This window comes from Rhinatrema bivittatum, chromosome 18 (genome assembly GCF_901001135.1).
Source record: "Rhinatrema bivittatum chromosome 18, aRhiBiv1.1, whole genome shotgun sequence".
Classification (NCBI taxonomy): domain Eukaryota; kingdom Metazoa; phylum Chordata; class Amphibia; order Gymnophiona; family Rhinatrematidae; genus Rhinatrema; species Rhinatrema bivittatum.
Window position 1 is genome coordinate 37,107,465 of NC_042632.1, and position 25,818 is coordinate 37,133,282.

Sequence of the window (25,818 nt, forward strand, 5' to 3'; positions counted from 1 at the left end):
TTAAGATTTTTTGGAACTTCCATACCATGAATTTAGCTACAGATCTAGAGACCAGTATTGTTTCCTTACTTTCTATAGAATGAGCAATGCTTATTGCAGGTTTTTCTGAAAGTTCAAATAGAAACTGTTTTTCATATTCTTCCTTTTTTTTTTAATTAATAATTTTGTTGTTGTTCAAAATCAACAATGCAATCAAGTTCGGTACTTATGCATCACTACCAACAATTCAACGACAACTAAGCTGCTATGTTGTTCGTTGCCCTGGCTTTCACCCAGCATTGGTTGGCTTAACCTTTGCATCCCCTAGCACGCAGCCTCTCCTACCAGACTGGAATTCGGATTCCTTCCCTGCCAATCTGCCCCTGTATTTATCCGTAAATGCAATTCCCACAGTACGTTCCACTGTCAAGCGCAGAGGAAAATCTCTTCTCCCGCGCAATACCCTGCCACTGCATTTTCTTTAATGGTTTCGTGTTTTTGTGAATTAGTTTCAAGAGTTAATTTTGTGGCTCTTTTGCTCTGTTTGTAATTGCTCAGCTCATTAGAACCAAATGCACTTAAGTGATTTCCCCACAGACTCAGAATGGGAGAAACCTCTTTGGGTACCAGATCTTGGGATTAGAGGCTGCCTGGTAACTGGCCGAGACTGAGCCACAGCAACGCTTGAAAAGAAGGCAAGACAAAGTAGAAAAGCTTTTAAACAAGAAGGCATAGGGAGCATATAATAAAAAGTGTATTACTCCACTGTTCCTGGCAAGTTTTGCATTCAAAATTAAAACAAGCAACGAAACGTCACAAAAAAAAAAACCCCCACGATCGTCCATCGCTCAAAGAAGCCTGGCGCTGCTGATCTGTCATCTCAAATGCCTGCTGGAAAAAACAAAAAGGTTTCTTACACGACTTCTGGCATTCTGTAGGGCGTGGCTATACAGGGAGCAGGCTGCATAAGGTAGGGCCTGTGACTAAAGAAGCCCCCCCTTTTCAGCTACAAAGTTATTCTCATGTATTTCTTCTCCAGAAAACCTAATTGCAAAAGTCACAGTTTCGTAAAGTGTAAGTGTTAAGACAACACTCTAGATCATGCATGTTTATAGAACTTTTGAACGTGTGTAAATTAGGCTGCAAAAGTTGATAAACCTAGAACTTTGCTGAGGTAATGGCATGCAAAACTACAGAAAAGAGTTCATTAGAAAAAAAAAAAGCTAATGTGACTGCAGCTGTAGCAATGCCTAAACACAAAATATATTGACTCCTACCTCAGGGTGATGTAGTCACATTTCTGTGAGAAGGTTCAGAGGAAAAAGTCAATGACAAACCTGGGAAGTCTACTGAAGGGCTGAAACTGTTCACTTTAGGGTGCTTTTCTAATTCAAACAACAATACGTGGATACTACGATTTTAGTTTTTTATTGCAAACAAAACATGATCATAGCAAGCAGAAAACTGACTTGTATGCCGAACAGTGGATCCATCCCTCAGTCTCCTTTTATTTGCATTGGCTTAAAAAACACCTGCAGAGCATCAGACTATGAACTCTTAGCAGCCATTAATGGAAGAACTGCTGCCGTTAACCAACATGGCCTGTCCATCGTGCAGGGGATCCAGTCCTCTCCGGGTTACTTTCTCCCTAGGTACTGGACATCCTTCCCAGTTTTCTTCAGCGTGGTCAGTAACGTATCAACACTGTGGTCCGATTCAATCAGAACCTTTCTGCTGGGCAAGTCAATGGTGTACTGTACTCCTGAAAGAGGGAATGACAAGAGAGAGAATCAGCGTGCTCCTTACCACTGGATTTCGGGGGGGGTTTTGTAAAATTCATTTTCTCCACGACTACCACTCCCAGACAACGCACACGGCAACCCATCAGCTCATTAGCAGAGCTCACTCCAGAGATTGCATTTATAAAAAGTGGAAAGAAAATCTCAGGCGTTACCGAATTCTGATCCAACATAAAGAATCAAGGGGGTACGGCGACAGCAGTCCTACTTCAAAGAACCTTGGAGTCTCAGAGGATTTGCACTCTGTACCCCAGGCCTCCCTGATTGCAGCGGTCTGTTAATATTTCATTTGCCCCCAGGTGGATTATTTCTTTTACCACACAGCATCTTCTCATGTATTAAACATGTTTATTAATATAGTTAGGTTTCACTTTCCTTCAAATACTGTTCAATGAGATGGGATCCCAAAAAAACTCCCGGAGACAAACTCGGCATTAACATAAATGCCATCAGGAAGGCTTAGCGAGGCCATCAGACCTGACAGTAGTACATATCCATGTAGAAATTTGCACCGCAAAAAACGTAATATAAAACATGACAAAAAAATCCCCTTTGCCAGAAAAAGACATTTCACGCACACTCTCTCTCTCTCTGTATATAAAACCTTAACTAGGCTTTTCATCTGCTTCCAAAGCAAAGCTAGTAGTGAATTTGAAGTATTTAGATATGCCTGTGCTTGAAAAGTCAGTAAGTGAAGGACAGTCAACTCTTGCTTATTGCGAACATGCTCAACTTGTGAGTTTAAAAAATAAACGTGGTGTTTTATGAATAAACACAGAACAGAATGGGCAGAAGGGTTGCTCTTTAAAACTTTGGTTTTTTTTCAGTGCTCCATCACCTTTGGAAAAAACAGGATGTGCAAACTCCACTTGTTGCACCTGTGCTCCAGGACTCCCGTGCAACTTCGACTTGGATTTTCCCAGCAAAATCATTGGTTTTTGCCCTCGCACGTCATCCAGCTCAGGCTGCAAACGACAGACAATATCTGGTCTGCTGCTCGGAGACATCACAAGCAGGGAAAACAAGCTGAGTGCAACGTTTCACTGCACACAAAACTAGGGGTTTCAAAGGGATCTTAATTTCGACAAGAATCCAACCTATCAGACTCGCAGATACAGAGAAAGCACACAGGCCCATGCAGCCCAACAGACTTTTCCCCACTAAAGGGACAGCGTCAGGGAAAACGCAGGAACATCATGAACGTGGCTGTTTTGAGAGCTGCGTTGTTGAAGCGGCTCTAGGAATGGTGAAATGTTTCATGCCACGGGCCTGCTATTTCTCTAGGACTCCTCTAGTTCCATGACGGAGCTACAGCATCAAAACAACCAGGCCCCTGTGCAACTAGAGAAGCTTTTTTTCTTACTACTGCACAGTTTGAATTACATTTTTTTTTTTTTAAACGTAAAATCAATAATGCTATCAGGCCTCAAGGACAGCAGCAAACTGATCCTGAATGCAATCCCAATTCCAAGAAAAGATCTTGGAATAACAGGAGTCCCTTCAATTACCCTCATCAAAGGGGAAAATAAACTTGTAAACAGATCCCCATATGAAAATCCCAGTTTCCAGTGGCATAATGAATATTTTGCTTGTTGGAAGTAAACCAAGCCTTGTGTAAGCTTAAGTTTTAAAGCCTTTCTGAAGGGAACTGTTTGTGTTGTTTTTTTTAATATTAAGAATCCCTATCAAAATTTACAAAGCCAAGTACTCTTACTTCCCCACACACTCTGCTCTCCAAAAAGATCCGATTTACAGCAGCATTGTCAGACCGCAGTTTGTCCAACATGTAGCTTAATTCTGAGAGCAGATACAATAACACGCTTATTCTATGAGTCAAGAGAGCAGACTGCAGAGCGCATAGTCTCCAATAATGCATTTATTCCACAGATCAAAGGGTGCGGATAAAGCCAAACAGCATGCTTCCCCTTTTTTTTTGTACGTGTGTTCATCTACTGGCTGCACAATTCAAGCAATAAACAATGTTCACGGCAAAATATGCAGTCTACAAAACTGAAGTCTTATTAAAACGAAGATAGCACTCAAAGCAAGCAAGGTGAAGAAACTGAACAGTCCACAGTTTACCGACATGAACACCCTCCGGCCTTCATTTTGGCACCACTACTGGTGGTCTCGAGAGAGGCCACCAAAATTGCACAACCACTGCAACCGAATGATCCTGTCACGCGCAGAGGTGGCATTGTTGTGACACAATCGCTAGGGTGGCGTGGTGTAGCTGCCCACGCTGTGCCTGTTCTGTAGTTACATGGAGGACTTGCAGGTTTCACAAATGCCGTAGGGAACGATTTTTAACATGGTTCTTGAACTTGCAAAAGTTCGCAGGTAACTTTTGCTGAACGCGCTTACAACTAATTTTAAAAGGAGAGATTACCCGTGCAGTTTCTCTTTGAAAAATCAGCCAGTGTTAAGAATGGGAGCTGAAAGCATCCATGTGCTTTGCTCTCGCTATATCTGTGCTGGTGGTCGAAGGGACAGAGGTAGAACAACATGTGTACTTTTGGAAATCCCCTGTGCATGTGCTGTTATCCTATCTCAGACCTAAACAAACCCCAGCTAAAAAGTATACGCACCATGGAGCCTGCACCTATTTTCAGACTCTCATATTCTCTGGAAAAGCTTTTTTTTTTTTTTTTTTTATTATTAAACAAAAGCAAATAAAGCAACAGAACTCATCCCTCATATCTTTATAAACACATAAAATAAGTACTGGCTGTAGCTTAATTACTTTATTGCCTGCTCTGACGGCGGTTACATTTCCTCTTTATATTTTTTTCTTCCTCTGTTTTGCTTCAGCGTGTGAACATTATTCTTCTTTGCACTGCTACCTGAGCAATCAGCTCCAGTTTCTTTATAAAGAGCTCCCTGTATTGTTCCGCCATGGTACAAAAAAAACCGTGCACCCTTCACTGCAAATGTTAAAACATCACTGCCGGTTTATGGGGACTGTTATCAGAGCTCCCTTGAGGCGCTCTTAATGCTGCTCACCTCCAAGCTTGGTCAGGACGCGACCGACGGCGCCTGAGCAGCCCTCACAGGTCATGTCTACGAAGAACTCTTGTTTCTGCAATCACAAGAGAGAAAAAGGTCAGAAAGAATTCTAAGACATTATATAAAATGAAAAACGTGGAGCTGAGAGATATCCACAGTGAATATGCATGAGAGAAAATCTGCATGTTATGGAGGCAGTGCATGCGGATTCTCTCTCATGCATATTCATTGTGGATATCCCGAAAACCCGCCTGGCTGGGGGCCCCCAGGACAGGGTTGGGGACCACTGCGCTAAAAAGACGGTGGCCAACTCCCAATCTTAAGAGGAGATTCATCCACTTATAAACTTGCAAACTTTTGGCCAAATAACGACCATCCTCAAAATACTTTCTATATACCGGGTAATGGAAGACTGAGGGCATAGCTCTTTTCCTCACCAACCCTCCTTAAGCTGTCCAGGGTTGGCCCTGATGCTAGAGCGGAAAGCCACTGTGCTGTAGGAGGCCATATTTTCCAGGAATACGCCTGATCTGAAAGAAAAGGAGGGTGCCATGGGGGTGTGTGTGCGCGATAGGCAACCGTCACTACGGAACCAGACAAAACAGAATGTATTTGATTTTATATTCCGCTGTTTGGGGCTTCAAAGCTGACTTCCCTACCCCCAGAGGGCTTACCAGTCTAAGAGCCAGATTTACCAAGCATTTTGCCTGTAGACACAGAATGGGGACACAAGCCTTTGAAAATGAAGCCTCAAGTCTGCACCTGAGCCAAAGGAGGACGAAGTGCCTTGCCTGAACTCACAAGGAGTGGCCATGGGATTTGAACCTTGGCTTCCCTGGTCTGCAGCCCACTGCTCTTAACCACCAGGCTACTACTCCACTGTCCAAAATACAACCGATTGCAAAATACATGCCTAGCTCTCGTCTGCCCACCTAGAGGGCCCTGGTGGGATTAAGCCAAGTGTTAAGGCTTTACACATTCTCATCAATACCCAACAGAACTTAGACCTGTTTAGTTAACATTCCCCTGCACTATTTTATTTTATATACGGATCATCTCCCACCCCTAATCTAAGCAAAACAGAGTGAGCTTCCTCAAAGACATGTCAGACTCCTCCATTACAGTTTCAAGGGCGGGCTAAAGTTAATCTGGTTTATCTGGTCAGGTGTATTGCCCCAGGGCAGGTGGCACAATGCTCTGTGTTTTAGAATGAAGTGTGGGTTGCCACGTAAGAGACTCATTGCTAGAAACAGCTGTACCAGCGTTCTCGTCACCAAGCAAGAGCGCCTGACGACACGGGAACAGCACTGGGCTTGAAAATGCCCCCCCTTAATTCATCCCAGAGGTGTCGACTGGAGCCAGAACTTGCACTGTAAAGGAAGAAGCAGGGCTGTGAATTTTGGGCTGAAAATGAGGGTTTCCCAGCACCTCCAAAGGCTGCTTGGCTCAGATCGGCAAGGCCCGATTTATTAAGCATTTTTTCCTGGTCTTTGCCCATGGGAATATTGTAGACCCTTTGTGGGGCTGACTCAGCAATAATTGAAAACCAGACTTACCTATTTCTTATTCCAGAGTTTGTTTCATACCAACAAGTAGTATCTGGGTAATTTAGGAAGCTCATGGTTCAGAAAATAAGAGGGACTTAGCTTGCTTTAAAAGTTCAGGAAACACTTCCTTCTAAGATTAAGCACCACTCTCCTACCTGCAGTAAGCATGGAATCACTTTAGGGAATTTGAAGAAATAAACTGCAGGTTTCCAGACAGTCATGAAAACAAGGTATTTACGTGTCGACAGAGGAATTGTTAGTACCTAAAAGGCTTGGACCAATATGGGAACCTCCTGAGAATTTAATAACTAAATTCAACAATCATGATTAGCCCCTCCTTGCCTCCTGCGAATTATCTTTAAAAAAAAAAAAAAAAAAAAAGGGATGTGCCAATGCTGGTCAATTCTTACATGATCAATGCTTTGCTGCTGCCAGTTGATCAAGGGGGCTCTCACCCGCTCTGTTCCACTTGGCAAGACACTTCTTGTTTTCGTAAATCTATTTAACCCTCCACTACCTCTCTCAACATAACAAAAACATTAAGTGTGCATAGTACAACGAAAATTATTTTCCAGTGGTGGGATTCTCGTCAGATTCTGAAACCCTTGCTACCAGGTCACTGCAGAGCATATCCAGTCACTAAACTGAAAATAGAAGGCTGTTTTACATAGAAACATAGAAACATAGAAATGACGGCAGAAGAAGACCAAACGGCCCATCCAGTCTGCCCAGCAAGCTACGCAGTTTATCCATTTTTATTTTTTTTTTATCTTCCCCCCCCACCTCTTTTTTCTCCCCCCTCCCCCGTCACTATTGGCTTCCAGCACCCTCCGGCCCCAATCCCTTCCACCCCTCCACCAATGCAGAGAGCAGTGCCGTATCCGCATCCCAATGAACATCCAGTTCAATCAGGGGTAGCAACTGCCCACAATAAACGGCCACACCCCTGCCCATACTCTTACCCACCTCTGTTTTGCTTGTTTGTTTTTTGTTTTTTTTGTTTTTTGGTTTTTTTTGGAGATGGCAGCCCTCCAACCTTCCGCTCCGTGAAGGTGGAACACAAACCACTGGCATCCCGCTCCGTGAATGCCTCTGTGGCTACTGCCGCTCCGTGCAGTATTTTGCTGCCTGAAGGTGGAACAACTACTTGCCACTGGCATCCCGCTCCGTGAATGCCTCTGTGGCTACTGCCGCTCCGTGCAGTGTTTTACCACCTCCTCTATATTTATGCCCACTAGACTTGATGGATCCACAGTGTTTTCTACCTTTGGTCTCAGTCTCTTTTTATGATTTCCTTTTGTCTGCCTTCTCCTAACTCCTTTCCATTTTACTTTTCTTCATCACTTCCTCCCCTCTCATTACATCACAATCACATCTGGATCTCATCCCTCCTCCCTGTCCCATGACTACTTCCCCAGTTCTCTTCTCATTCACCCTCTCTGTCTCCCCCTCATGGGGCTCCTCCCTCCATCACTCTCTTGCTATTCAGCTTTTCTCTCCCTGCACAGCCACATCCCCTTCTCTCCCACAACCAATTTATTTCACTCCTTTCCTTTCACATTCTCTCAAAAACTCTCTAGTCTGATTTCCTCACCTCTAATTATCCTCTCGTGTTTCTCCCATCACTCTCCCCGATTCATTCTCACCCTTAGTCATCCTCTTGCATCCTCTCCCCTTTTCCACCCAATATTCTCTTTAGCTTTCCATCATACAACACCCCCCCCCCCACCTCCATTTCTAATACCCTTCTTCCTCCCCATCACTAGCTTTCTCACTCCCTCCTTCCTTCACACTTCTGGCTATTCTTGCCCTCCATCACCAACTCTTTTTCACCCTTCCCACTTCACCACCTCTGGTTCTGTCACACCCCCCCCCCCCCCCTTCCATCACCATTTCTGCCCCACCCTATCTCTGGCTCTCTTCACACCCCCCCCCCCCCCCCCCCCAATTATCATCCCTTTCTTGTACAGACCCTCTCCTTCAGGACTCTTGCACCCCCACCTTATTTTTTGCACATCTAACTTAGGTCATGTGATCTTGTGCTAACCCCCCCCCCCCCCCCCCCCCCCACACACACACACACACACATGCATCCCTTATCCTGGCTCAGATCACCTTGTAGTGGTTTGTGTTGATTCTGCGACAATTATTTTATAAGAAGTCGTTTGGCCAACTGCCAGTAAATTCTAGTGTATTGCTTGCAAGAATAACAAGTGGCAGAACCTTGCTTCCTGTTTACATATCCAGTCTCTGAAGATCCCTGTATAATCATGTGCTATAATCTGATTAGTGATGCAATATGTACCCTTATAATAAAATATGAGTTTATTTAAGGTGACTTTCTGGTCTCAAAGAACAATTTGGTTTCACTGCAAGTCTAACTGCATGAACTGGCATGGTTACCAACCTTATAGCTAATTTACCCTCACAAAACTGCACCCTGCTCCGAACTATGGAGGGGCAGAGTACAAATATTTTAAATCTAAATAAACAAAACAAGCCTAAGCCTGCATTGCTAATTTCAGGGAGATGGAGGGAAGAAAACACATTCATTTTATTTTCTCATGCTCCCCAAAGCATTCAGCCCCCTCCTCCTCTTCCCAGAGTTCATGCACTTCTGTGCTGCTCCAGCTTCACCTCCAGCATTCATTCCCCTCTCTTCACATCACCTACCTTTCAACATTTACTCTCTCTCCCGCCCTATAAATCACTTCTAGCTGCTTGACTTGTGTTCTACTCTCAACTGAATGAGTCCTGGGATCACAGGTTGCATCAGTTTCTGCTCAGTCTCTCTTACAGTGCTGCCTGTTGAAACAGGAGGGGGAGGGTGGACGATGCTGGAGCTAACACTACAGAGAAAAAAATTGCTTTACTCTCTTATTTTGTCCCTGAGGGGAGACGTTGGAGCAGTCAAGGGTACAGCTGTCTTCGGCTATTTGAGATATGGGGCAAGAGCCCTGTGTGCCCATGGCTAGCAATGCCCCAGCTTGGTGAGCACCACTGTTTGGATGAAGTTCAGCAGCAGGTAAAAAAGCAGCAATACAAGGCCCTGGGAATTCAGAGAGGAAGGGCTGACCTCCCCATAAACAAACACAAACTCCTCCAAGCCTACTCTTATCCTCACAATCATAAAGAAAAATAAATGGAGCAAATTCTGTATCAACTTGAAGTTCTTTGCAATACACAGTATAAAACAAGGAGAATAAAATCACTCTCACTAATGCCTGAACTGCCCCTATACCCTTAAGACTCCTTCCAGGAAGCCAGAGCTGGAGGGAATGAAAAACAAAAAAAGTTATTCAGTGTGTGACATTTAATAGCTTTGGGATCACTTCATTCCACCACCACCACCCCAAAAAAAAAAAATCTTTCATTTTTACACTACTCCCCAATCTTTTCTTTCAACTATGGCTTCCCTCCCTAGCTGGGGACTCAGATCACCCCTCAGCACCGCTTTGACGCTGGCAAACCGCTCAAGCGCATCATCTCTTCTGCAGTCACAAGAAACAAACAAAAAGCAAAACCCCTGCCATTTGTGTTCAGGAAGTTTTGGGGTTTTTTTGTTTTTTTTTTTAGCAATTTCCTTAACAGGCTGGCAGTGCAAGATCTCTTTAACCTGCCTGCCTCTCGGTTTCACAGCCTTTAAACTCCGGTCTGTTCCTCTCCTGGCTGCCTGGAACACTCACCGACATCTTTCCCAGCTCCGGGCTGGAAAGCACCGCGGCCGGCTCTGCTCTCGCTCCCTTCCACTTCCTCCGTCGCCGCCGGATCTGCCAGGCGCCGGGTTCCTGCTGCACGCTTCCTCCTAAAGGGGGGCGGGGCTTGGCGAGGGAATCCGAACCTGGAACGCTACCACCACCTGCTGACGCGTTTTCACCTAACTTTATTGGCTCGACAGTTTGACATGTGTTGCCAAAGTGACGACCCTCTGCCATGCTCAGCAGGAATCAGACCTCTTCTGCTGCCCACTTTAGCCATCGCTGACTGAAATGTAAGAAAAAAACCTAAAATATTTCTGCTACACACAGTGAACAAACCCGTAGTCCAAAGCATACGCAAATAAATTATTTGAATGAACTAAAAGAAAATGTATCTCATCCCATGCTCATTTTGTATCCTGTGGAAATGTGACCAGGTTGCAGCACTTGGGGATTAACATTGGCTCTCTCATTCAAAATCCGGATTTAGGTACATTTTTTTTAACATATAATTGGCGTTATTCAAAAAAGGACCTTTTCCCATTCTATGCCTACTGATTAAAAATAGTTTATTGAATTAGACCCAATAAATATGCAGACTAGAGTTAACTAGGAATGCTCATCCATAGAATAGCATCCATTGGAGAAAGAGGCTGCTTGAGATCTGGGCGTCCTCTTCTCAGATGGATTTTTCCCTCTATGTCACAGTCAATTACCTCATGGCATCATTCACTACAGCTCAATTTTTTTTTTAAGTACATCCACCATCAGATAGCACTGAAGATGGGGAAGCCATCTAAGAGGGCACAATCCTAGAGGGAGGTCAATATATAGTGGGATTAAGGTTACCAGTAAAGATTTCTGGGATTAAGGGGGCCCATGGCTAGAGTACTGACTGGAGTTTAAAGCAATTTTACTTTATCTCTGATAAAGACAAACTATTAACTTCTTTTGCCACTAATCCTGTGTGCTGTATGTGTTGCAGCATGTATAATAGACATTTTTATATTTATTTATTTATTTTTCTATAGCGATATTCAATTCGAAATATCATGGCATCTTTCAAAAAGGACAATGCAGCATGCACCAATCAGTCCTGTACATCTTGTCACACATAACAATAGGGGGATGAATTATTCTATCCACCTGCCACTAGCAGGCTGCCGATCTTGTGTCTGGTGGAGGCTCTGAGATCCTAAGCAACTCCTTTGTGAAAGCTCCATTTGTGAATTATAAAATTGGTCTTATCATCTGTGGTGAAGATTGAACCCACTGAATATGTTTGGCAAGGTGCAGATGGCAGATTTGTGGCTAAGTGAATAGATGTACAAAGAGTTCAAGGGGAAGTGCAAAACTCCAGCGAGCCTCCTGAATTATCTAAGACAGCCCACACTGTGATAGGACTGTCATATGTTCTATGTTACCAAAGTGCTACGAGGGGCTGTATTCACGTCCCTGTCCTTGGTCATTTGTCACACATGCTATAACAGGCTGCACAATTAATTTATGGGCCGGCAGCTTGAGAAGGGCCCCTGTGTATAAGCAATAGAAAAAGAATGAGGCTGCGCCAAAGCGGTGATAGTAAATCTCTGTGAGAGAGAGAGAGAGAGAGAGAAAGAATAGACAGAGGCAGAAAAAGAAATAGAGAAAGAAGAGAGAATACCTCAGCTCAGCCCCATTGCAAGATAAGTCTAAATCAATAAATTAAGTTAATAAAATAATAATTATCACCCACCAGAACATTTCCAAGGAATTGCTCTCAGCGAGTTACAACAAAAACAAAACATCATAAATGAAAAATTACAATAACAGTTGGGTTATTAGAAACACAGAAATGTGACAGCAGAAAATGACCATATGGTCTATCTAGTCCGCCCCATCCACACCAACTATTGAGCTTTACTACCCCTTCCAACAAAAAAAAGCAAACAAGTTTGTTTTTACATAGCTACCACCAAAGCCCCCCTAGAGCACCCCTCCTGGCCCCCCACCCAACCATATACCCATCTGTAGATATAAAGCTCAGGTGTGTTCACCAGTCTATGCTGTCCTGCTGGGTGTCTCTTTCAAAATGGCGCCTGAGGCTGGCATCATTTTGTTGCATGGAGGTATATCTGTGCCTCCCTACAGAGGTACTGTCATACAACAAAACTGCACTGGCCTCAGGGCCCAATGGCGCCATTGTGAAATGGAGACCTGGTGGGGCAGGAGAGATTGGGGATCACCCCTGCCCCTTAGACCCATGGGTGTGCTAAGTGGTTGGGGGGGATCCGGGGGAGCCCAGGGAAGGGGAAGGGAGGTGTTGGGCGCTCTGGAGGGCTTTGGTGGTGGCGGCAGAGGAGAAAGAAGCAGACCGGCATTTTTTCTTTCTGTTTCATTTGTTGTTGGCTTCATTTTAAATAAATGAAATGAAACAAAAACGCTAAAAGAAAATAATGTAATAACAAACAAAGCAAAGCAAAAAAAGGTTGGGTGCACCTTTCAAAGGAAAGGTTATTCCAAGTTACTAGTGCAACCTCACTGAAGGCCCTGAGAGGCAGCAGCCAGCAGGGAGGCCTGTGAGGAGATATTGCAAAAGACGCATAGCCAAATAATCCAGTCTCTGGCCCTGCAATGCCAATTTAAAGATGGCACACAGACCAACTGGCAACCAATGCTAATTACAGAGAACAGGTGACTTATAATTCCTGTCTCTTGTATCTGAGAAGATACAAGTGGCAGGGCCAGTTGGAGACAGCATAGATCAGTGGTATTCACTCCCAGTCCTCAGGGGTCACAAAAGGGTCAGATTTTAAGGCTATTCCTAGTGAATATGCATGACATAGATTTGCGTACATTGAAGGCAGTGAATGTACATCTGTCTCATGCGTATTCATTAGGGATACTCTGAAAACTCAACCTGTTTGCGACTCGAGGATTAGAAGTGAATGCCACTGGTGTAGATACTTCTTTGGCAAACCAATCAAAAGACTATTACAATAATCTAGTTTGGTAAGCTCTAGTGACGTTAACACTGTCCTCATCTTTTCCTTGGCCATAAAGGGACCAGGTTGCCTTATTATGGTGAAATGAAGCAAACCAGGTACTACAGACACTATGGATGTGGTCAATCACAGACAAGTTGTTTTCTAAATTAACATCTAGGCTAGGGTGGCCAACCTGTGGTTTGGGAGCCACATGAAGTTCTTTCATGTGGAAAATGTGGCAACTGAGCACCACTGCAGGGGACAGGAGGGAAGGGGCATGCACAGGAGAACAGTCTGCTCCCTGCACCCCTCCCGCCCTCGCAGTGCTGCTGATTGCAGTGGACCCAAGAGGGAAGGGTGAGAGCAGGAGCAGAGGCTTTTCTCTGCTCATCCCTGCTCTGACCCTCCCTTTCCGTCTGCAACCAGCAGCTCTAGAGGACAGGTGAGAAGGGGGTAAGGTTGGGAGTTGGCAGGACAGCCAAAGAAGAGCCAGTCAGATCCCGGCTCCATCCCCAGCTGCTTCAAGGAATAGAGGGCTCTTCTGCTGTCTGGAGGGGACAGGCTGGCATGAACCCTGACCCAGGCCCAGCAGATCACTGTGCTCCCAGGACTAGGGATTCAGCTAACAGCAGGGGGGATGAGGGACTCCCCTGGAAGTCCAGTCAGGCCAGAATGGTTTGTGGTGAGGGGAAAGGAGTGAATCTTGGAGGGGCAATGTGAGAGTGGCAATGTTGGGGGACGTAGGCGGTATGAATAGTTGGGGGACTGCAAGAGGGAGTAAATGCTTCTTGGGGGGGGGGGGAGGGAGAAATGACATGAAAAGGGGGTGAATGTATGTTGGGAGAGTTGAGGAGGGAGCTGAATGCTGGGGTACAGGACAAGGAGGAGTTGAATGTCATCTCCCTGAAGTCAGAAATGCAAATTGGACTATCTGGCATTGTCAGGTTGGGGATTTCTGCAACACACTCACACTGCTCTTGGTGTATTAGTGCAGGTTTATTGTCAATAAAGGCAATAACAAAGCCTTCCTGACTTATGTAATGCAGGCACACTTAAACATGCAAGGTTGGGGGTAAAGCTTAATTCCCGTCCATGTAGGTTCCCAGCAGTTTCTCTTCAGAGACAGCACACAGAGCTGGAGACAAGCCTTCAGCTTACAAATGTGGCACAAACCCTTTAGGCTTAACATCACAATATAACGTGAATGTACATAAGAAGCACTCCTGGGTCCCAAACCGTGCTTAGGCATCAGAGCCATCTACATGCTAGGAACATGTCCTAGCATCCCTTATGAATCCCCCAAGGACCAATCCAGATCTTTAGGGGCAGGACCATACACCAAACTAAACTGGCCTTCTCTGAGCCAGTCTGCAGAGGGCACCAGCCAGACCCCGGGCAAGGCCAGCAATTACCCCAACAGGCTGTCAGGCATGGGATGGCCTTGAACTGGTCCCCTCTGGGGCACCATGCTTCTAGGTGGAGTTACTGGCCTTCCCGAGGACTCTGTGCAGCCCGGTTATTATTATTTGTGTATGTATAATATTTTCCTGTGTTCTGATTGGCCCAGGATATTTCTTCCCCACCTCAGGCTATGTTCCCTGTTGGTTTAATTGGTGAAAATTGATGGTGATTTTTTTTTTCCATGGATGCTCTGCTGTGTTGCCTGCCCTGAATCAAACCTCGTTTGCCATGTGATCTTGTGCCTTGTTTCTTGGACCTTTTCATTATTCTTGGACTTTGCAATGCCTGACCTTTTCTGCCTTGTTTTTGCCTTAGACTGTTTCCATAAATGTTCAGTGAAGAATAAAACCAACCTTCTTCCGTTCTTTGTCTAGTTCCTAGTCTGTTTCTGGCAGGTGTATGCCAGCAGTGAACCTCAAGGATACCTTTCGAAGGTGGCCCCTGTGTTTCAGCCCAGGGATCCCTGACAATGGCCCATTATTTCTTCCCAAGGGCCATACTGCCATGTATTCTGCAGCAGGGGTGAGGAGTCCAAGGCTAGGGAGAGGGAGGGAGAAGGCCACAATAGGGAGCTGCATTAGAGCCCTGTTAGGGGGTGGCTTGCCTGTGAAATAGTGGAGGAGGACTGGAGGGGGCATGAAAGAGCCAAGGAAGGTGACAGAACAGGTTTGAAAGAACTGAGGGAAAGACAGTTAAAGGGCTGCAAGGAAGCCAGAGGGGATAGGGGTGAAAGAGCCAGAAATGATGTCAGGCTGGGGCATGGAGAGTGATAAGGATGTGCGGGAGAAAGAACCAGCAGTGGTGAAAGGAAAAAGAGCACGACAGAGACAAAGTTGATGAGGGAGGGGGATGAATATGAGTGACAAAGAGCCATAGATAGTTAAGTGGACAGAAAGGGTGAGAGGGAAGGAGGGTGACAGAGCCAGGAATGGTGATGAAGGGGAGGGGGAGAAAATAAGAGCCAGAGGTATGATGGGAGGTGCAGGAGTGAGAGAGCCAGAGATTGTGATGGGGTGGGGTGAAGGGTTTTAGAGAGAGACACACACATAAGCGTAACGGAAGGTGTGTGAGACCCAGAAACAATGATGGTATTCTGATTTCTTGGCGTATGGAAGGCTGGCCACCTATGTCCTAGGCTCTTCACTTGAAGAGTTATAAGGATTGAGATATGGGCCTTCGAGGACAAAGACTGCATTCCTCAGGCCGAGGAGCCTTGACAATGTACACTCCCACTGCCTCTCTTTTCTGCAGAGAACTGCAAGGAGACACCAGAAAAAACTTTAAGATCTATAAGCGTATTTTATTAAAAAAAATCATACTTTACGATAGAGTTATATATATACACAATTAAAACTGAGAAGCGATGAAAAGGACAAGATCTTTAACTTTTGCAAATAGTCTTTATTACAGAACTATGTCACCGGAACGTAATGGCACTTCCTATAGATTGAATTAATTTATGCAACTTTCAAAGATGCATATATGTGCCTCACTGTAAACCGTTGTGATGGTATACTATTTAACGATGGTACAGAAGAGATTTTATCTAAATAAATAAATAAATAAATAAATCCTGAGGAATGCTGAGAAACTTCAGAGCATAGCTATCTCTTATCACCTCCAGAACTTGCTGGTTGGATGTGATCTCGACCCACCTCCGATAAAAAAGGAGAGGCAGACAACCCCCTATCTCCTGTTCCTGGGGGTAGGTCGGCACACCCTCATTGAGGGGGTTGGGGGAGGGGGGGGGGGCACCGCCACTCAAGCCCGCACTCTGTCTGGGCTGCCTGGGATTAAGGACCGAGACCCACCCAAAGGTTGAGCCCTCTGAGAAGTCGTTCCTCTGTAGGGTCGAAAAAGTCTGAAACCCCTAGCATGACCTCTTGTGCGGCGTCTACTTTTAATCCTCTGGTGACTGAAGTACCTGGGGCTCACCCCATTTATTGCCATTTTTTTTTCCAACTCACTCCCCAACAAGAGTGATCCTTTAAAAGGCAATTTTGCAAGGTTAGACTTTGAAATTGTATTGGCCGACCAATTCCTCAGCCATAGCTGACGCCTGGCCACTATCACCGAAGCCACCCTCCTGGCAGAAGTACAGACCAGGTTGCAGCCTGCAACCGGCAAAAAGGCGGCTGCTGGTTCCATCACTGCCCTGGAATTCAATCCAGACTCATCACTTCGAAGCAGCAAGAGGCTATCTGCAAACTCATTGCCATCGCCTAAAGACCTGCTTAAGGATAGCCTCAATTCTCCTATCCTGCGCATCCTTCAATGTCGCTCCCCTTATTCCCTTGTACAGGGATAGTTGTCCACTTGGTGATGGCACAGACCAGCACATCCACTTTCAGAAGACGCAACAGGCACCTCATTCAAAAGCAATGGCATCCATAATGCTTTATGCAAATAAACTAAAATGGAATCAGCATCCAGCACCCCTAGCATCTTTAGTGTCTGGGAGATCAGAGCCGGTAACATTGTTCTGTCCGATTCCAGCCCTGGAGGAATTTCCTCATCCTCCAGGGAGTAAGGATCGCCTTTATCATCCATGCCATCTGGGTCCTTATCAGCGTGACCCGCAGCAGGTCTAGACATAATCTGATGATTACCCTCAGCACCAGGCATGCGGGGATCCACAGTCTCTGATCCTGAACTCTTAGATTTGGCTGGCTCAGACTGTGCATGAAGAAACGTCTGCTGCAGTCCTTGGAAAAAATTCCACCCAAGAAAGGGTTGAGGGATCCATACCAAAGTCAGGGGGCATCGGTCCTGCGCCCACTGAGTTGCCTTCCCCTGCTGACAAAGCAGTTAGGGGAGCTCCAAAACCAGGCAAACCGTCTGATAGGTCCCTCTCTGGTCCCATTCCTGCATCATGTTGGGAAGGGCTGGGCGCAGCAAAATCAGCCAGAGATAACTCTCCCTGAGCCTCCAAGCAGCGCTGACACAAGTTAGAGGGGACGCCAGGCTGAGATGCCCTAATATGGCAAGCAGCACAAAGAATAAGGTGCTTAGGCTTCTTTGCTATTGGTGCCATGAATAAACACCCACTAGCAGCAAGCTCCCAAAGGTGTCTGAGAACTGTGCACCCAAGGGCACGTCCGCACAAGTGAATCCAGACAGAGTGCCCAAAAACAAGCCTTGTCCAATAAGTGCACACTACAGATGCCCAAAATTTAGATGCCCAATACACAGTCCAGGTAGGCTTGAGTGCCCACTTGAGTGCCCACCCTGGTTCCTTCCTCATCTGGACGCACAAGCACGAACCAATGTTGGACAATGTTTTGTGGCAGACTTGTATGTAGAAGAGTGTGCGAATGTCGCTGCGGCCTACCACTTGGATCTGAGCAAAACCAGAGAGCAGGGCCTAGCCAAAAGGCTGCTCAATCCGTCAAGCTGCCACGACTCCCTAACCTCCCTTGGAGGCAGCAATGGACATCATATAGGAGGCTCGGAGACCAGAAGGGTAAGGGAATTCCACACTCCTTTTTTTTTTTTTAATTTGCTCTTTACTGGAGCTCAGCCTGTCCTGGCCGAATATAGACATTCTACTGAAAGAGGGATCCGCAGGTATCACCTCAGGAAAACGCGACTGAGGGAGGAGAGCAGGGCAAATAAATGTTCTTCTTTTCTCCTTTTAATTTTTTTTTAAAGCAATCCTCAGTAGGGAAATGCACATCCATCATCTGCTGGAGACGGAGAATACTGGCAGGCTGATGTCAGTGCAGGCTGATGTCAGTACAGGGGTATTAAATACCATGACATCAGCTTTGCTCCATCTCCATTTGCTGGTAGAGGTGCATAACCCACTGCTGTGGATGAACCATTTCTGAATGCAGAAAGGGTCCATCCTCTTTTTCCTGTGCCTGGCAGCTAAAGAATCTTTCCTGCCCAGGGGTTGCATAACAAAAAAAACAAAACAAAAAAACCAACAACCGAAAGGATCATTTCAGGTTAGGAGAGACAGAAAAGTGTTTTCTCCCATTTTGTGTAAGTACCTTAACAGAACACTCAGGCCGATACAGTACAGTGCACTCCGGTGGAGAGCAGTTAGCCGGCATTTGGACGCGTGTTTTTGATGCGCTAGCTTTACTCCTTATTCAGTAAGGGGTAATAGTGCGTCGAAAACGTGTGTCCAACCCCCCCAAAACTAATAGCACCTGCAACATGCAAATGCACGTTGATGGCCCTATTAGTTATTCCCGCGTGATTCACTAAGTAAAATGTGCAGCCAAGCCACACATTTTACTTTCAGAAATTAACGTTAATTTCTGCCAGCACCGGCGATATTAATATCATGGCGATATTAAGTCGGAGGTCCTAAAAGTTAAAAATAAGTAAAAAAAAAAAATTCAATCAGCCCGCGGCTCGAAAACCGGACGCTCAATTTTGCCAGCGTCCGGTTTCCGAACCCGTGGCTGTCAGCGGGATTGAGAACCGACGCCGGCAAAATTGAGTGTCGGCTGTCAAACCCGCTGACAGCTGCTGCTCCTGTCCAAAAAGAGGCGCTAGGGACACGCTAGTGTCCCTAGTGCCTCTTTTTACCGCGGGCCCTAATTTGAATAATTTTATTTACTGAATCACGCGCACAGAAGAGCGGGCTCTTGCCTGCTCTCCCACGATTTTTACTGTATCGGCCTGACTGTGCAGTGATTTTGATCAACCAATTCACAACATTCCCACCTATCCCGCTGTCTCTTCACACTGCTCCTACCTCTCTCTATTTATTTATTATTTTATTATTATTTATCCACAATTTTATTTTATTTTTTTGCTCTCGGTTTGTTATGCTTCCTTGTTTCCAAATGTTTTTCTGAATGTTGCAATTGCTAATGTTCATTGTTTAATGTATCGCCTCCCAGCTAAAGTTCTGTTCCATTGTAAACCGGTGTGATCTATATTCTTTACAGGAATATCGGTATATAAAAATTCAAAATAAATAAATAAGGCAACTTTAGACCTGTGAATGCAACGGGAGCAAAACCAGGACTGAACAAAACTGTCGAAACACAGAACCACAAAATATGATGGTAGGGCAGATAAAGATTGCACGGTCCATTCAATCCATCCATTTACTACTCTTCTACTGTAGTTCTGAACAGGCCACCCCTACCCTCTGTGTTTATCCCAAGCTTTGTTGAATTGGTACAGTTTTTGACCCTACCATGTTCCCTGGGAAACTTAATGTGACATAACACATACTCATTCCGGGTAGGTCAGCACTGGGATTGAGAAATACAACAGCCGTCCGCCACTCCAGCGGGTGCAATACCGCCCCCCGCTCCAGCTCCGCACTCTGCATGCAAGCGGCGTTCCCTTTAAGAAACCACTTGTGTCAATCAAGCTAGAGCGAAGCCTCTTATTGGTGATCCTCTCCTCATTGTCGCTTTTGCCCCAGCCTTCCCCTTTTCTCTCGCCCAGGGTTTCCTGCTCAAGGTTACAGGGCTCCCCTCTACATGGAAACCACACCTGTGTGAAAAAATGTGCCGTCCTCGGAGAACGCCGCACCCAATCATAGGTGGAGCGGGACAGCAGTCAACCCTTACGCGCGAGCGCCGAGAGTCCATTGACTCCCTGGGATGCCAATCATACGTCCCCGCGAGCCGTTCCCTTTCAGCCGATAAGCACGCCTGGCCGTCACTCGCTTCGAGGGTCCATCCTATTCTCTGCCCAGTATCCAACCGAAGGCCGGAAACTTGCCGGCTTTGCTAGCTGATTGGTTAGGCGCTGTCGCTGCTCGCAGGCCGAGGGTTAGGTTGTGTCCCTGATATAGGTACCGGTGGCTGAACACGCCGCTTGTGTCGCTGCTGTGTGAGGTAGTTTCCTAGTAGACGTGCTTAGGCGTGTGCATCTTCCCCTCCCTCCCTCCTGGTCGGTTCTTCAGGTAATTAACACAAGGGAGACGAGGGGACCGCCGGGAAAGGAGTTTCGGGGGGTACTTACGCTGCCGCAGCAGGTCTGGGCTAGCTCGCGACGGTTCTCGAAGCGGTTGGAACGCTCTCCGGCGTTTTCTGTCGCTCTGAGAAGCAGGCCGTGTGTTGACGGGTCCAAGAAGCTAGGCGGCTGTCCCACTCTCTTGTCTACTCCTCCACTTCCCCCTAACTTCTTTATCTCCTTTATGCAAGATTTTTTTTTTAATTTTTTTTTTTTTTTTGGAGCTGGCGGGCCGGCCTGTGAAGAATGTAAATGCGCCACAGGAGACGACGGAGGGAGAGAGAGAGAGCGCGCGCGGGAGGGAGACCGGCGGGTGTGGGGCGCGGGAGCGATGCCGGACTCGGGGAGCGTGCACGCGCGCGCTCTTCCTGCTGTCTGTTCGCAGCCCCCCCCCTCCCCCTTTTCACTTGTAATAGTGCAGGGGGGGGGGGGGCAAAAAAGTGGTGGGGCCGCACAGAATAAAGAAAACGCGGCTTACCGTTGCGCGGGGATGACCGATGAAGGTAATCGTGTCTGTCTGTGGGACACGGTCTACTTTATAACGTGAGGTAGGTGATTGCTCGGGGCCTTCCTCGGCCGCTTGAGCTCCTGATGAAAAAGTGCAGCCTGTCCAGGGTTTGCTGCACGAGATCTGCGCGCTGCTGTTCGATTCGAGCTCTCGGGCACTACTAGACGTCTCATCTGTCAGGGCCCAGGCCATAGTTGTATTAGCCGAAAAGTCTTCTAGAGTTTGGGCTCCATTTTGAATTGGCCTCTTCTCAGCCCACCCTCGCTTTCCTCTAAAACAAAAACAGTTTCTGCCAGACCCTCAAGTTACCTGATCGCGGCTTTTCTTTTGTTTGGGATCTTTTTTTTTTTTTTTGTCCCCCTCTTGAAATCAGCTCGGCCTGTGAAAACTTTCTTTGTGTAAAATGGCGTTCTGTTTTCAAGGCCGTTCTTAGAGACGGTAATGGCTTTTGTTTTTATACGGTTAGTAGTTTTATTTAAGTATAATATCGGAGTTAGAAACTGAAGAAACGTATCCAGAATAGGTCCTGACCACCTGTTCAGACCTTCAGTTCGTATCTGGTTATTGGAAACGGACCTTGCTTGACATCTGAACATTTTAAAACCGTTTTCTTGGAATATTTGTTAGAATGGGTACTTGTAATCGGAACTACTGAATAGAGCTGTTCTGCATCCCAAACTATTTCTAGTTATTAAACTTTAAAATAGAAGGGGAAAACCATGCCAGGATGAAGCATCAGTGCTTTTGGAAGGCATTCTAGTCTTTATACAGTTGGAATATGTCAAAACACAGCATGTATAGTTAGCGTATATAAAGAATATATATTCTATTTTAAAAATCTATGGGGAAAACTGACCAGAACCCAGAATTGTGGCTGTGTAATATCTGGATACTTTTACTACCATTTATTTCCAGGCTTTTTAACTTTTTTTAGGCTGCATCCTGTAACTGGTATTTTAGCTGATTTTGGACTTCATAACTGTTCAGATGTTAGTCCTTTTGAAAAGGTTAATAGATAATGGGAGAATGGTCAAGGGTTTGGTGAGTGAGCATGATTTTGCATTTTATATTTGGAGTGTGAAAATCTGTTAGCCATGTTTCAGGGCAAGAATTGGAAAATTAAATGAGATCTAGGAGTAACCATCTCAGATAATGAAGGTAGCTAGTCAGTGTAACAGAACCCGAATACTACGATTGTCATCACTAGGAAAAATGAGGTAATATTGCCTTTGCTTGTGTCTCTAGTGAGATCTTTATCTTGAATACTGTATACAGGTTAGGAGACCCTTCTTTCATAATGACATGAGGTTGGAATCTCTTCAGAGAGAGGCTACTAAAAATGATACAGGGCCTACAATATATGGTAGTACAAAGGACTTTTAAGACATTTGAAAATGTACTTACTAAAGAAAAGAATGGAAAGGAGCAATATGATAGAAACATTTAACAAAATTAGACAAACTACACTATATTTTAATAGACCTTCCAAAACCTGTCCTGGTGATGCTCTACCAGTTACATTTTCAGGATAAGCAATGAATATGCATGAGAGATTTTGCATCTCCATTTTGTATTTAAATATCTCATTCATATTCATTGTGGATTTCCTGAAAACTTGACTAGCAAGAGGGTCACTGGGACAGGTTTGGGAATTTAAAATAACTTTTTATATTTTGCCTTTTCCACCAATAATTTGTCCAAGGTGGATTACAGCAAGCACATAAAACATCTTGCATTGACAAGGCATATACCTAGTAGGATTCTACCTTCTTATCTTCCAGTTGCCTCTTAACCTTCTCTTAGCCTATTGCAACTCTGAATTACAAGGTGAAATTTTCTGTAGATGAAAAGGAATTTCAAGGACACAGGGTAATGGTATGAAATTTGGAGAACAGAAGAAACAGGAGAAAATGCTTTACTGAGGGTGATGGATGCCTAATATAATTAGTGCAAATGTGGTTTGAAACCAGTAGTGTGACAGAATTCAAATATACTTTGGCCAAATAAGTGGTAGTAATAGGAGCAGGAGTGAAATGATGCAGTTTGCAAACAAACCACCCTTCACTCCCTCAAGAGCAGAAGCAATGGGAATGGTAAAGTGAAACTAAGGGGCAGATGAAGCATAACTTAGTAACATTGCAGATCATGGATAGCTTGAATCAGCAAGTTGCTACTCTCCAGAAACCAGGTTTGTCTTAATAGATGACTACAAAGGATAAAAAACGACCCTTCCTGTCCACTCAGCTGTCTCTGTCCACTCTTATGGTTATATATTGTCAGCCATAGTATGAGAGTTTTGTAAGATCTGTCCCTATCCCGGAGCGTTTTTTTTTTTTTCTTAGGCCACCATATTGGGTAGATGAGCTTTCAAGACCCCCTATTTAATTCACACCATATCAAACAAAGCTGTTACCCAAACATCTAGTCTTCTAGATCTGCTGCCAGACAGACCAGGTCATGTGAGCAATTGTATTTGTGCAAGGACTTCTGTTACTGTATGTATAGCCTGCCAGACCCATCTGCTACTTGAATTCTACCTCTCCTCTGTAGCTTTCCAGACCTGGCAATGTAAGCAAATTATTACTGTGCTTGTAGCCTGCCAGACAGCTTGTAGCTGTTATTGATTGCAGCCTATGTTCAGGTGCTGTGGTAATCTCCCTAAACGAGGCCTAGTATCATCTAACAAAGCAATAAGAAGAAAATAGGCAGCTAAAGGACCATTACCTAGCTGCACGCTACCCCTATGGGGTAGTGTGCAGAACCAACTGGCTGCAACTATCCAGAAGTCATCTGGTTTGATGCCATCAATCAGATTTTGGATAACAATCTAATTATGGTAACCAACATAACACTTGATAAGACATTGGGTGTGGAGAGCTGTTGGCTGCTGGATTTAAACATGGACATTTTTATATTTATCACCCAGGACAGTAGAGAACTAGAGGAAGACAAAACCGACTCGTATAAGTAATAATTATCCTATAATTGGTCAAGCTTCTGGGGCTGGCAGCTGGGATATATTAGCAACATAGACCTGAATAACTAGGCAGAATGGATGGGCCAGTTGGTGATTTGAAGGAAGCAGAAACCAGTTCTTAATGCATTCATTCACCACATAAAGCGAGCTGTCTTAATTTAGCACCTCTTACGGGCCGATTCAGTAAAGTCCACGGCTCGCCCGTGTGCGCAATTCAATATTAAAATTAGGTCTGGCAGTAGAAACGGGCAAAAGTAGGCGCTAGGGACACTAGCGCGTTCCTAGTGCCTCCTTTTGGCCCGGAGCGGTGGCTGTCAGCGGGTTTGACAGTCGATGCTCAATTTTGCCAGCGTCAATTCTCAAGCGTGCTGACAGCCACGGGCTCGGAAACTGGACGCCGGCAAAATTGCGCGTCCGGTTTTCGACCCAACAGCCGCCAGCCGACTTCAAAATTTATTTTTTTTTACCCTTCGGGACATCCGACTTAATATCGCCATGATATTAAGTCGGAGGGTGCACAGAAAAGCAGTTTTTACTGCTTTTCTGTGCACTTTCCCGGTGCCTGAAGAAATTAGCGCCTGCCTTTGGGTAGGCGCTAATTTCTGAAAGTAAAATGTGCGGCTTGGCTGCACATTTTGTTTTCTGAATCGCGCAGGAATACCTAATAGGGCCATCAACATGGGCGCTATTAGGTTCGGCGGGTTGGACGTGCGTTTTCCGTCCCTTACTGAATAAGGGGTAAGGGAAAACGCGCGTCCAATGGCAGGTTAACAGTGCGCTCTGTCGGAGCGCACTGTACTGTATCAGCCCATTAGTAAGCATAGGAAACTTGTTAAAGGAAGTCCCGCCCCTTCCAAAATATTTATTTTGAATTCAAAATGTCTGGGGGGGAGGGTGGTTCCTAGGATATTACCAGAAATGCTTTTGATAAAGATTAGGATTTTTTTTTCATGTGGTAAAGGATAACGCCTAAAGATTATTTTCATGTTTGCTGCAGTCTTTCAGTTTTGTGAAGAAAAACAGAATTTAGTTTTTTCTATGCATTTTATCTGGTGATAGTAAAATTTATTCACTGTGAGACTGAACGGAATTCCCTTTAAAGCCTGAAAGTAAATACAATAATTTTTAGTATCTGGTACTATACTGTTGTGCTATATATGTTTATTTACAGAATAACATTGAAAGGATAAATGGAAACACTATTAGGACTTTACCCCTCCATGCCTTCTTCCTTAACATGAGTAACATGTATGCAAAGGAGCAGTTAGCAATGGGGAGGAGTTGGAGGCTTGAAGGATTTTGGCCTGGGAATTAGCAAAATGCCTTTATGTAAATGGTCATAGGTAACACTTTGTTTAAACATGAAAAAATTGAAGGCCACATGTCAATGTCATAAAATGTTAATGGGTTTTGTTTCTTACAGTTGATCTAAAAACAGATTTAAGATTTGAATAAAATTATACTTTTTCTAATATAGGTCTTGTAGCTGCTGCATTCTGTGGTATCATTTGAGAATACGCATAGACTGATTATTTGACGTTAAGAATTTGCTGATTTTAGTAAAACCAGTTCCTGCATTGAAGCACTATTGTGTATTTTATTTTTATTTACATTACAACAAAATGGGAGGATCAGTTAATAGCATTCTAAATTGATCCATAAGTGAGTCTTTAACTGAAACAACCCATAGTGTAAACTGAATTTTTTCTAGTCCTTTTTACATGCCACAAATATGAATGACTAAAACTTCAGATCATTCTTTTGCTTGCCATTCATCATTAGTATTGTACTGGTCTGACCTTTTCCATGGAGAAAGATATGACAGTGGTGAGAAGCAAGCCGTACTACCAAGTATTGAACCTATCGTATCCAGTTGCTATAAAAATAGCCTTCCAGTGCGTCAGAGCAGAGCACTATTTCTAATCCCTAATCTTAAACTTGGTGCT

The 25,818-nt window shown here is 44.9% G+C and overlaps 2 protein-coding genes across 4 annotated transcripts in view; one reads left to right on the plus strand and one right to left on the minus strand.

The window, feature by feature from the left end:
• Positions 1-1,388: 1,388 nt before the first annotated feature.
• Positions 1,389-20,535, minus strand: ATOX1 (antioxidant 1 copper chaperone). Of its 2 annotated transcripts, none has more exons than XM_029583406.1 (4): positions 20,397-20,535; positions 10,018-10,315; positions 4,782-4,857; positions 1,389-1,741 (listed from the first exon to the last, which is right to left on the minus strand). In XM_029583406.1, the coding sequence occupies exons 2-4, from the start codon at positions 10,264-10,266 to the stop codon at positions 1,617-1,619; spliced, it is 450 nt and encodes a 149-aa protein (XP_029439266.1). In that variant the 5' UTR covers positions 10,267-10,315; positions 20,397-20,535; the 3' UTR covers positions 1,389-1,616. The 2 variants fall into 2 exon arrangements, with proteins under 2 accessions (XP_029439266.1, XP_029439265.1); XM_029583405.1 differs by having other exon boundaries at positions 9,952-10,315.
• Positions 20,198-25,818, plus strand: part of G3BP1 (G3BP stress granule assembly factor 1) — a 33,771-nt gene continuing 28,150 nt past the window's right edge. The window contains exon 1 of one of the 2 annotated variants that reach the window (XM_029583402.1): positions 20,198-20,337. The gene's annotated coding sequence lies outside the window, so the exon portion shown is untranslated. Of the gene's footprint in view, positions 20,338-20,781; positions 20,936-25,818 lie in introns of those variants that run through there. The other variant, XM_029583403.1, reaches the window with a different exon arrangement.